This window comes from Penaeus monodon, chromosome 17, assembly GCF_015228065.2.
Source record: "Penaeus monodon isolate SGIC_2016 chromosome 17, NSTDA_Pmon_1, whole genome shotgun sequence".
NCBI lineage: Eukaryota > Metazoa > Arthropoda > Malacostraca > Decapoda > Penaeidae > Penaeus > Penaeus monodon.
The window spans coordinates 2,029,170-2,041,109 of record NC_051402.1 but is presented as its reverse complement, the minus strand read 5'-3'; the positions used below and the strand labels follow the sequence as shown (position 1 = coordinate 2,041,109).

The following is an 11,940-nucleotide window of genomic DNA, read 5'->3' as shown; positions in this document are numbered from 1 at the left end:
GCCCTAATTAGAAGCATGCTGTCATGTAGTGTATGTGTTTTGGACATCTCTAGGGATGTTAGGAGAGGGCGGGGGCACCCTGTTCAAACCTGTCACTTACATGTCAATCACTCATCATCATCATCATCATCAAGGGGCTAACGCCGACGGGGGCGCATGGCTGCATCCACCCTTCGCTTCCAGCCACGAGGATCCCTCGAGGCGAGTCTCCAGGCAGGCACACGGCCCATCTCTAATTCCTCGCGACAGGTCTCGTCGAGCTGCCCAAGTCATGAACTCCTAGGTTGTCCCACAGGTCTCCTCCACCCAGGGTTGTCTCGCAGGGAGACAACCTGATGGGCAGGGTCGTCCACAGGGAAGAGAGCTAGGTGGCCATATAGCCTGAGTTGGCGATCCCGGATTATGCAAGTAATAGGTCCCATGCCAGTCTCACGGTGTAACTGCCGGTTGAACACGTGGTCGTGCCAACTGTATTATGTCAATCACTCATGCTTATTAACCAATTCACAATGACTGATGTCCTGTCATGTCATGGTCAGAACATCACTTACTCCAGGATAAGTATCCATCATGTCATGTTCAGATGCAGAGAGGGTACCATTGACACTTAATGAATGTCTCCAGGTAGTATGGCTGACAGATTGTGTATCATTCTCCAACAGAGACGTGTTGAACATGAAGGAAAGCTCTGTAAGGAAAGATTTAGAATGACAGACATAGAGGAAGACACATTTACAGCAACCATGTTAACTGCTGAAGATGAGGATACACAGAAGACTCAAGTGTATTTGCAATATGATTTCTCCAAAAGAAATCATCAGTCGGCTCTTCCAGTTTTCAATGCACGCAAAGAGGTAAGCAGCATTGTGTCACTTGTCATTTTATATCTACATTGTGTATAGAAATTATCAGGACTAGTGCCAAACAAACTAAATGATGATACATAACCTTTGAATTGAGTTTTGAATAGTCATTATATTCAGGTATATGGTTCATGTTCCATGATGATTTTAAAAAAATCTATTTAACAGGTTCTGGCAAAAATTGAAGAACATCAAGTTGTGATAATAGGTGGAGAAACAGGTAGTGGCAAATCAACTCAAGTTCCTCAGTTTATCTTAGATGATGCTGTTGAAAAACATCAGCACTGTAACATAATAGTCACTCAGCCTCGAAAAATTGCAGCAACATCTCTGGCTCGTCGGGTTTGCAGAGAAAGAGGGTGGCAACTAGGCAAGATTGTCGGCTACCAGGTACCTACATATCTACTAAATATATTTACCAATTATGTGACATTTTCTCAAACAAGAACTTGAAAATTACAGACTTAGCTGAGTGCTATTATATGTACTTTGGAGTGATACATTATATTGTATAGAAAATTACAAAATTTACCCCATTGCCAACTGGTTCATATACTGTCCACTGTATTTTATATTACACTAATGGCTCCACAAGTGCTCAACCACCAAGGAGTCAATTGGTAGGCCTATGTGACCTCGCATGATTTCCCCATTCTTTGGAAATTTGGGAAAAATAATGTTATTAAATTATTATTGATACTGTTATCATTGATATTATGATTATCATGATATTACTAAGATAAATAGCAATAAAAGATATATTTCCAAAAATCAAAGAAAAGTGTAAACAGATGAGATAGGTAGGACTAGTAATTGATCCTTGGTGAGATGAGATAGGTATTGTGGAGCCCCTCTACACTAGTGGAGTGCGTGTGCATACTTGCACACGCACGCATACACCCACCCACACCCAAAAATCCGCAAGGAAAGAAATCCTATGACCATGAGTGCCCCACACCGGTTAGCAAAGAAGCTTGCAGCACCTCTCTCAAGTGCCCTAAACTCCATCAGTGGATGTCTTTTATCAAACACCACCGATATGAGGGTTTTAAACTACCTAACACTGGAGAGAGTAGAAACTAGTCAGTTTTGACATAATTTTCTTTACAATGTTGTTTTGACAAGGCCACAAAGTTGCAAAACGAACACTGACAGGAATGGACGAAGGTGAACTACCACTACAACTTTTTGTTTCCCAGGGAGAGGGCCCTTTCAGTTTCCCAAGAATGGAGTACGAGCAAATTTCCAAGGACTTTTGATGGGTTCGCTCTTTCAGCATCCTTGCCAGCGTTTAGGGAAAACCCCTGAAGCTTACTATTCCCAAAAACACCGGGGGGGAAAAATTAGTCGGGCCTCGTTGGGAGAGAACCTTTGCTGTAGTGCCAACCAGGCTAAACCTTTCAAGACGCCCCCCCTCCATAGACTAAATACAGTTCACTGTAGAAGAGGAGCCATATGAATAGCTTTCTTTCCTTGACACCTTAATCCATAGAGACCTGATGGCCCGGTGTTCTGTATGTACAGAAAACCCATAAATAAAGATGATTTTATACATTTCTCTGCCCACAACATTAGAACTGAAGGTGTGGTCATTGTTTTTTTCCTCTGAGCATGTAGAATCTGTAGCCTGTAGTTCCTGGAGGAGTAACACCTTCCTCTGTTACCCTCGTGCCCTGCTCACCCACCTCTGACACAAGGCTGAAAAGATCATGACCAGATCAAGAGGTGGATGCCAAACAAAATACAACCCACAGAATTATCCTCCCACACATGCAGTTGACATAACACCTGGAGGCCCTGTTGAGTCGCACAACGAAGAAAGCTACCACTTATGATAAGAAGATCGGAGATATCTTGAGGGAAAAGAGGTCACACATACACACACATGCCACACACATACACATACACCACACCAAACCACACACGCACACCACACCAAACCACACACGCACACCACACACACACGCACACCACACACACACACACACCAACACACACACAACACACACACACCAACACACAACACCACACCACCCCACACACCCACCCCCACACACACCCCACACCAACCACCCACACACCCACACCACACCCACCCCAACCCACCCACCCCACCCCACACCACACCAACACACACCACACACACACCACACACACACCACACCCCCACACACACACCACACACACACCCACACACACCACACACCAACACACGCACACACACGCACACACACGCACACACACGCACACAACACGCAAAAACCCCACACACACAAACCCCCCACACACCCAAACACACACCACTGTACAGGGGAGAAATCAGTGTAGCAGGGGGGGGGCCGGTGACCTCACCTCGTCCCCCCAGCTCCCCCAGCTGGTAGGCCAGAGGGGTCGTGTTAAGCCCCCGACGCTGTAAGGTCAGTCTCCCCTCTCCCCCCGGGGCAGCTGACCGCGACCCGCAACCGCCATACCCATAACAACATGTCCGGGTTTTCTTATACTGCGGTGTCAACTCTTAGAAATAAAGAGTGAATGCCGTTAGCAAGTATCAATACCCCTGCAAACCACTGTAAATGGGTTCTATACCCATTATTTCTGGGTGGCAGCGGGGGCTTTTGCATCCTTATGGCATGCAACATGAACGCATTTCCGAAGAAAATCCGCTCGACCGCTAAAAGACAGGGTCAAGAAGAAAAAAACGAGTACACGTTTTGGGGTCCCTTCCTTATTTCTTTCCCTTCTTCTCCCATATATGTGTTAAGCCTTTTTTTTTGGGGGGGGGGGGGGTTAAAAGGTGCTAATGACAGCAAATGGCACTTTTTTCACATATTTCCCTTCCCCCAGTGCATTTTTGTGTGATCGGTAGTGATAAATTTAAAAATGAATATCTTTTGTTATTAATAAATTTCTTATTTTTTCTCGTTTTTAGAGATTTAATTGTTTCATTGCAACGAAATTTAAGCGTTTGTGATTTTTCCTTTTTTCACGATATATTTTATTAGAAAAAGGTTGTTTTGAAATGACCTCATTCTATTTTCCCGGGCATGGGGGACGTGGGAAGGGGCTGATGACCGCGTGGTTCCCTGTTTTTGGTTTTTATTTTTGTTTTAGGGTTGGGAATTAACCATAGCATTTTTACATTGCTTTTTTGGGACACGTTTATCGGCGCTAGAAAAGGAGCAGTAACGCAATTTTTGAAATGTTTTATTTTAATATAGGGGAGGACTTCCCCCCTACATAGTGCACGAATTGCCGAAATTTCCCCCGGGTGGTAAACCCTAGTAGATCGCGCCCGTCGTCGAAAGTAGATACGTTATAAGTTATTCGTTTGGGACCCTTTTTAGTCGGGGTGACCCGCAATGTCGTTAAATTTAAAGTAGGACTAGGGGTTTTGCTAGAATCATTATTTGTTATTTAAACAACCCCTTTTCACGCTCCTAAAACGCTTGCGGTTTTTTGGGGGAACCCCCAAATGTTTGGTGATTTGTGATAATTTAATATCCTTTTGGGGAAAGTTGGAGGCCCATCACAGATACCAGAAGAGAGCAGGTTTTCTTATGATTTCCCCGTTTGAGTCGCTTCAGTCATATATGGCATTGGGTTAGGTTCCCCGTTACTGAAATCTGGATGCCTACTAGAAGTACCCTCGGGGAGTTCAGATTTGACCCGAGAAGATTTTCTGATAAAAAATTGGCAAATATTTTTCATGAAAACCCTTCATTCATGCGCACGTTCTGTGCCCCATCATTATATTTAATTCAATGTGTAGTTGAAATAGTCTTAAAAAGCTGCATTGTATTTTTTCTTTAGTTTTTTTTATAGTACGTTAATTTTGTGTTTTTGATTATTCTCTGTGTGAGGGCACTCTCGCTTTCCCTCTCATTTACGCGCTTCACTCACACACGCATACCAACACATTCACCTACTCATACTGAGGGCAAAAAACACTGACCTTTTTCATAACAGGATTGGGTTCTGTCTTAGGGCCGGCGTAAAAATTTATGATGTTTCTCTTTAGCCCGCTTTTTGTCTGTCGTACGAGTGGCTCGTACATGAGTACAAATTTCATCTATTTTTTCTCTGTGTACGACTGTGGTTTAAAATAAAAACCTCGCGGATTTCTGATGTTTCCCTTTTTACTCTCTATCTATCAGAGAGGGGGGTAGTTTTAAGCCAGGTCCCCACGGATCGTACGAGTCTCCCCTTCATTTTTTTCTTATTTTGTGAAAAAAAAAAAAAAAAAAAAAAATTAAAAAACCAATATTAAAAACCGTAAATTTTTATAAATAACCGGCTAGTGGTAGTTAACCCCCCTCTTTTCTGTTTCCTTTCTTTTTCTTACTCGGCCCTTACGTGTTGATCTGGTTCCCCGACATAGATTGCAGTCGGACCGCACGGGACCGAAGGAAGTCCTGTACAGTTCCGGTCACCTTAGGATGCCATGGGAAGGATGTCATCGAAGATCACTATAGGCCTGCGGACCGGATGTTCATCAGAGCAGGTGTTAAGCCATCTGTGATGTTGTGGGCGGTCGTTGCCGCCGAGACGCTCCGTTGCCCCCCCAGACGCCACAGATCCATTCAACTCCAGGAGCTCATTGCGTAGATATCAGCCGTCTGAGATGCCGCATCCCCTGCCCGACGCCCTAGATAAGATGAGATCGAGGCGAGCACTGCCCCAAAAGGGCCTGGGCGAGATCGTGAGGGGTGTGGATGAGGCGCCACCGAGTTTTGGCCTGGGCCCGGGTACGGGAGTCTAGAAAATCCCAAGTCAAGGGGGACCCTGGGCGACACTTTTTTAGGGGTTGGACATCGAGGAGGAAGATTTCACTGAGGACCAGGAGGGGAGGACGACACGAACGAGCAACCAGAAGATGACCCGGACAAGCCCCCGAAAACAAGAGATGGCCCGGTTTTGGTACCCTTGAGGCAAATCAAGACCCCGAGGGGAGGCATGAGTAGGTGGGCCACAATGTATAGTGGAGCAACAGTGTACAGACGGGGTCGGTGACCTCACCCCGTCCCCCCTGCTTTCCTCCAGCTGGGAAAGGTCACTACATAAACGAGGAGACCTAGGCCCCAGAGAGTTCGTGTTAAGCACCCGACGCTGTAATCACTTGCCCTCTCCCCCCGGGCAGCTGACCGCGACCCGCATACCCCCATACCATAATAGCATGCCGTGTGTTCTTAACTGCGTGTGTCAACTCTTTGAAATAAAGAGTGAAGCCTTTGCAAGTACAATACCCCTCAAGCCAAATTTAAAAGGGTTCATACCCCTTATACCACCACACACACCACACCACACAAAACCCCCACACACCACACACCACACAACCACACACCCCATACACCCACACACCACATACACAACCACACACCCACACACACAACACACACACCCACACACAACCACACACAAAACACACCACACACACCACCCCACAACACACACACCACCACAACACACACCACACCACACAAACCCCCACACACCAACACCCCAAAACCACCCACCCCCCACACACCCCCCACCACACACACCCCCACACACAAACACACACACACACACACACACATATATATTATAAACAAATATATTATAATATTATATATAATATAAAAATATATATATATTAAAAAATATAATGTATATATAAATATAAAAATATATACTTATATATAAAAATATATAAATATATATAAATATATAAAAATATATAAATATATAAATATATAAATATAATAAATATATAAAAAAAATAATAATTTATATAATTAATAATATTATATAAAATATATTAATATATATATATTATAATAATATATATAGTTTATATATATATATAATATATTATATAATAATAAAATAAAAAAAGATGTATATAATATATATATTATATTATATATTATATATATATGATTTATATATATATAATCTATATATATATATATATATATAAATAAATTATATATATATAATCTAAAAACCTATATATATTTTTATTTAATCTAATATATAAAATAAAATTATATATATAAAATAGATAAAATCTAAAATTATAAAATTATAAATTAAATATTATAATTTTATTATATATATATATATATATATTTATTTTTATATATATTAATTTATATAATTATTATTATATTTTTATATTTATATATATTTTTAAAATATATATATCTATTTTTAAAAATTTATATTTATTTTTTATATATAATATATATAATATATATTTTAATTATATTTTTATATTTATTATTTATATACATGTATTTTTATTTATTTTAATAATTTATTATATAATATATTTTAATTTATAGATATATATATATAATAGATATATTATTTGTTGTGTGTGTGTGTGTGTGGGGTGTGTGTGTGTGTGTGTGTCTGAGTATGTGTGTGGTGTGTGTGTGTGGTGGTGTGTTGGTGTGGTGGGTTGTGTGTGGGTGTGTGTGTGTGTGTGTGTGTGTGTGTGTGTTTGTGTGGTGTGTGTGTGTGTGTGTGGTATGTGTATGTGTGGTGTGTGTGGTATGTGTGGTGTGTGTATGTGTGGTGTGTGTGTGTGTGGTGTGTGTGGTGTGGGGGGGTGTGGGTGTGTGGGTGTGTGTGGGGTGTGTGGTGTGTGTGTGTGTGGGGTATAAGGGTTAAACCCTTTTTACTTTGGTTTTGCGGGGTATTGATATTTTTTTTTTTTTTTTGTAACGGCATTCACTCTTTATTTTAAGATTTGAACACGCGTATAAGAAACACACGAGACTGTTAGTTGGGGTAGGCGGTATGGGGTCGCGGCAGCTGCCCGGGGGGGAAGGGGGCCCAGAGTGCCCTTACAGGTGGGGCTTAACACAAATCTTGAGGCCTGGGTCATCCGGATAGTAGTGCCCGTTCCCCAGGGAGGAAGCATGGGGGGGAGCGAGGTGAGGTCACCGACCCCGCTGTACCTGATTGCCCACTATACTTTGTCGGCCACCTCTAGCCTCGCCCTCGAGGCGCTTAGATTGCCTCAAGGGTGACCTAACCTGGCCAGCATCTTGTTTTGGTGCGTTGTCTGGGATCTTCGTGGTTGTCTTTGGTGTCGTCTATCTCCTGGTCCTCAGTGAATCTGTCCGCCCCGATGTCCACGTCCCCAAAAGTGCGCCCAGGTCCCCTTGACTTCGGATTCGTCTGACCCCCGTAGTCCGGCCCCCAGGCCAAACCGGTGGCCCCCTATCCAACGCCTCACAGATTCCGTCCAGGTCCTTGGGCAGCATGTCGTCTGTATCGTAATTGGATTTAAGGGCGTCGGGCAGGGATGCGGACTCAGACGGCGATATCCGCAATGAGCTCCGGGAAATTTGAAGGACTGTGGCGTCTGGGGGGGAAAACGGAGCTTTTCTGGGCGGCAACGACCCCCAACATCACAGAGGTTTAACACCCTCTGAGAAAATGGTCCGCGGGCCCTATAGGATTTCGAACACCTTCCCTTTGGCACCCCAAGGTGCCCGGAAGTAGAGGATTTTCCTTTCGGACCGTGTCGGTGACTGCAATCATAGTCGGGGAACCAGAATACACGTAAGGGCCAGAGAAGAAAAAAAAAAGGGCAACAGAGAAGAGGGGGGGTTTTAAAACTACCACTAGGGTTTTTTAAAAAAATTTTAGGGTTTTTTAATATTGTTTTTTTTTTTTTTTTTTTTTTTTTTCAAAAAGATAAAAAGAAAATAGAAGAGGGAGACGTCAGTAGCGATCCGTGTGGGATGGCTTGAACTACCAACCTCTGAAGATAGAGAGTAAAAAGGGAACGACATCAGAACCGCGAGGATTTTCTGGGAAAACAGTCGTCACACAGAGAAAAAAGAGTAACTTTTACACATGTACGAGCCACTCGTCACGACAGACAAAAAAGCGGGCTAAAGAGAAACATCTAAATTTTAGCCGCACTAAGAAGAACCCAAACTGTAATGAAAAAGGTCAGTGGCTTTTGTCCTGCATGTATGAGGAGGTGAATGTGTGGTGTAGCGTTTTTGGGGAGTACAGCTAGGGAATGAGAGGGAAAGCGAGAGGACTCACACAGAAATGAATCAAAACACAAAAAATTTTAAAGTTCACTATAACAAAACTGAAGTAAAATAGCAATGAGTATTAAGACATTTTTAACAGCACATTGAATTCAACATATAAGATGTGGGCGAAGTGCGCTGAATGAATGGTGACATGAAAAAAATTTTCCAAAAATTTTATCAAGCAAATCTTCCGGGGTCAGAAATCTGAACTGCGAGGACAGCTAGTAGGCATGCCAGACTTAGTAACGGGGGAATCCTATACCAAATGCCATAATACGAAGGACCGAACCAGGGAAAAATTTTAAGATAAAAGCTCCTTTGCGTCTGTGATGGGCGCTCACAAATTCCCCAAGGATTCTAAATTTTACAAATCACACAAAACTGGGGGGTACCCCAAAAAAGAAGCGACTTGGGAGGTGAGAAAGGTGTGATAATAAGCAAAAATGATTTTAGCTGAAACCCTAGTCCTACATTAATAACGGACATAAATGCGGGCACACCGACTCAAAAGGTGCCCCAAAAGAATAACTTTTAATATCTACTTTGAAGACGGGGGCGCAGATTACTAGGCGTTTTTCGCAACCAGGGGCAAATCGGCAATTTGGCACTATGATTGGGGGGGATCCTACCTATATTCAAAATAATAATTCTAGAAATTGGTTACTGCTCCGTTTTGCGCCGATAGAAAGGTCACCAAAAAAACAATGTAACAAAAGCCCATGGTTAATTTCCCCAAAGGATCAAAAAAAAATAACAACCAAAATACAGGGAAACCCGCGGTCATCAGACCCCCTTTCCCCCGCGCCAGACCGGGGAAAAAAGAAAGTGAGGTCAGGTCAAAACAACCTTTTTTTAAGAAAGATATCGTGATAAGATAAAATCCAAAAGCATTAAATTTTGTGGGAGATGAAACAATAAAACTCTAAAAAAAGAGAGAAAAAAAAAGTAATTTCTTAAATAAGAACATATTTTGTTTAATGATCAATACTGATACACAGAAAAGCTCTGAGGTGAAGGGAATAGTGTGAGAATGTGCCATTTGCGTATTAGGACCTTTTTAAACCCCCCCCCCCCAAAAAAAAAAAGGCTTAACACTATATGGGAGAAGAAGGGGAAAAAAATAAGGAAGGGGGCCCAAACGTGTACTTACGGTTTTTTTTTTCTCGACATGTCTTCTAGCGGTTTTGAGCGGATTTTCTTCGGGAAATTTCGTTCAGTGCTGCCAAAGGATGCAACGCCTCGTGCCACCAGATATAAGGGTATAGAACCTTTACGTGGTTTGCGGGGGTAGATACTTGCTACGGCTTTAAATCTTTTTTTCAAAGATTTGAAAAAGCAGTATAAGAACACACGAGAAGTTAGTAGGGTTTTGGCGGTAGGGGTCGCGGTCAGTGCCCGGAGGGAGAGGGAGAGTGACTTTCAGGTGGGGCTTAACAGAACTTTGGAGTACCAGTGGAGGAAGATGGGGGGGGGGAGGTAGGAGGGTTGAATGATTTAAAGAAAAAGGTGTGTGTTGGGGTGTGTGTGTGTGTGTGTGTGTTGTGGGTGTGTGGTGGTGTTGTGTGTGTGTGGTGTGTGTGTGGTTTGGGGGTGTGGGGGTGTGGTTTGGGGTGGGGGTGTGGTGTGGGTGTGGGTGTGTGTGTGTGGTGTGGTGTGTGTTGTGGTTTTGGGTGTGGGGTGGGTGGGTTGTGTGTGTGGGTGTTGTTTGGGGGTGTGTTGTGGGTGGGTTCGTTTTGGTTTTGGGTGTGGTGTGCGTGTGTTTTGGGTGGTTTGGTATTTGTGGGCATGTGGGTATGTGTGACCTTTTTTCCCTCAAGATATCTCCGATCTTTTTATCATAAGTGGTAGCTTTCTTCGTTGTGCGACTCAACAGGGCCTCCAGGTGTTATGTCAACTGCATGTGTGGGAGGATAATTCTGTGGGTTGTATTTTGTTTGGCATCCACCTCTTGATCTGGTCATGATTTTTTCAGCCTTGTCAGGGGGGTTTGAGCAGGGAAGGGGGTAAAGGGGAAGGTGTTACTCCCCCGGGAATACAGGCACAGATCTACATGTCAGAAAAAAAAACAATGCCCCACCCCTTCAGTTCTAAGTTGTGGGCAGAGAAATGATAAAATCATTTTATTTTTGGGTTTTTTGACAAAAGAACACGGGCATCAGGTCTTATGGTTTAAAGGGGTCAAGGAAAAAAAGCTATTATGGCTTCTTTACATGAAGTATTAGTTTTGGAGGTCGTCTTGAAGGGTTTTGGCCCGGGGCCTACAGCAAAGGGGTCATTAATAGCGAGGCCAGACTACATTATTTCCCCCCGGTGTTCTGGCAATAGTAAGCTCAAGGGTTTTCCTAAACAGCTGAGCAAGACGCGAAAGAGACGAACCATCACAAGTCCCTTTAATTTGCTCTAAACCCCTTTTGGAATTGAAAGGCCAGCTCCACATGGGAAACAAATGATTTAACGTGGGCACCTTTGTCATTCCCGTCAGTGTTTGTTTTTAATTTTTATGGCCCCTTTTCAATCGTAAAGGTTTAAAAAAGCAACTTTTGGGCAAAGCTGATAGCTTTCTACATCTAACCCGATGTTAGGTAGTTTTAAAATATATCGGGGGTGTTTGAAAATGAATCCCGGGGAGTTTAGGGCATTTAGGAGGTGCTGCAAGTTCTTTTCTAACGGTGTGGGGCATAGGTCATAGGATTTTTTTCCTGGGATTTTTTTTGGGGGGGGGGGGGTATGCGGGCGTGTGCAAGTATGACACGCACCCACTAGGTAGAGGTGCTCCAAAAAAGTTTCCACAAGGATCAAATTTTATCCACAATTCATCTGTTACACTTTTCTTTGATTTTGGAAATATATCTTTATTTCTTTTATCTTAGAATAATGATAATATAATATCAAGGGTAAAAAGATAATAATAAAAAACATTTTTTTTCCCCAAAATTCCAAAGAAGGGAAAAACATCGGGTCACATAGGCCCACCAATGATCTTGGTGGTGAGCACGTGGAGCATTAGGGAATATAAATACGGGCATATATGA

The 11,940-nt window shown here is 42.8% G+C and overlaps 2 protein-coding genes across 2 annotated transcripts in view; both read left to right on the top strand.

The window, feature by feature from the left end:
• Window positions 1-11,940, top strand: part of LOC119583450 (longitudinals lacking protein, isoforms H/M/V-like) — a gene marked incomplete in the record, with an annotated part of 21,298 nt that overhangs the window by 2,805 nt on the left and 6,553 nt on the right.
• Window positions 667-1,403, top strand: LOC119583451 (probable ATP-dependent RNA helicase spindle-E). Its single transcript, XM_037931936.1, has 2 exons — window positions 667-854; window positions 1,032-1,403. Exons 1-2 carry the CDS (start codon window positions 708-710, stop codon window positions 1,314-1,316), a joined length of 432 nt encoding a protein of 143 aa, XP_037787864.1. The 5' UTR covers window positions 667-707; the 3' UTR covers window positions 1,317-1,403.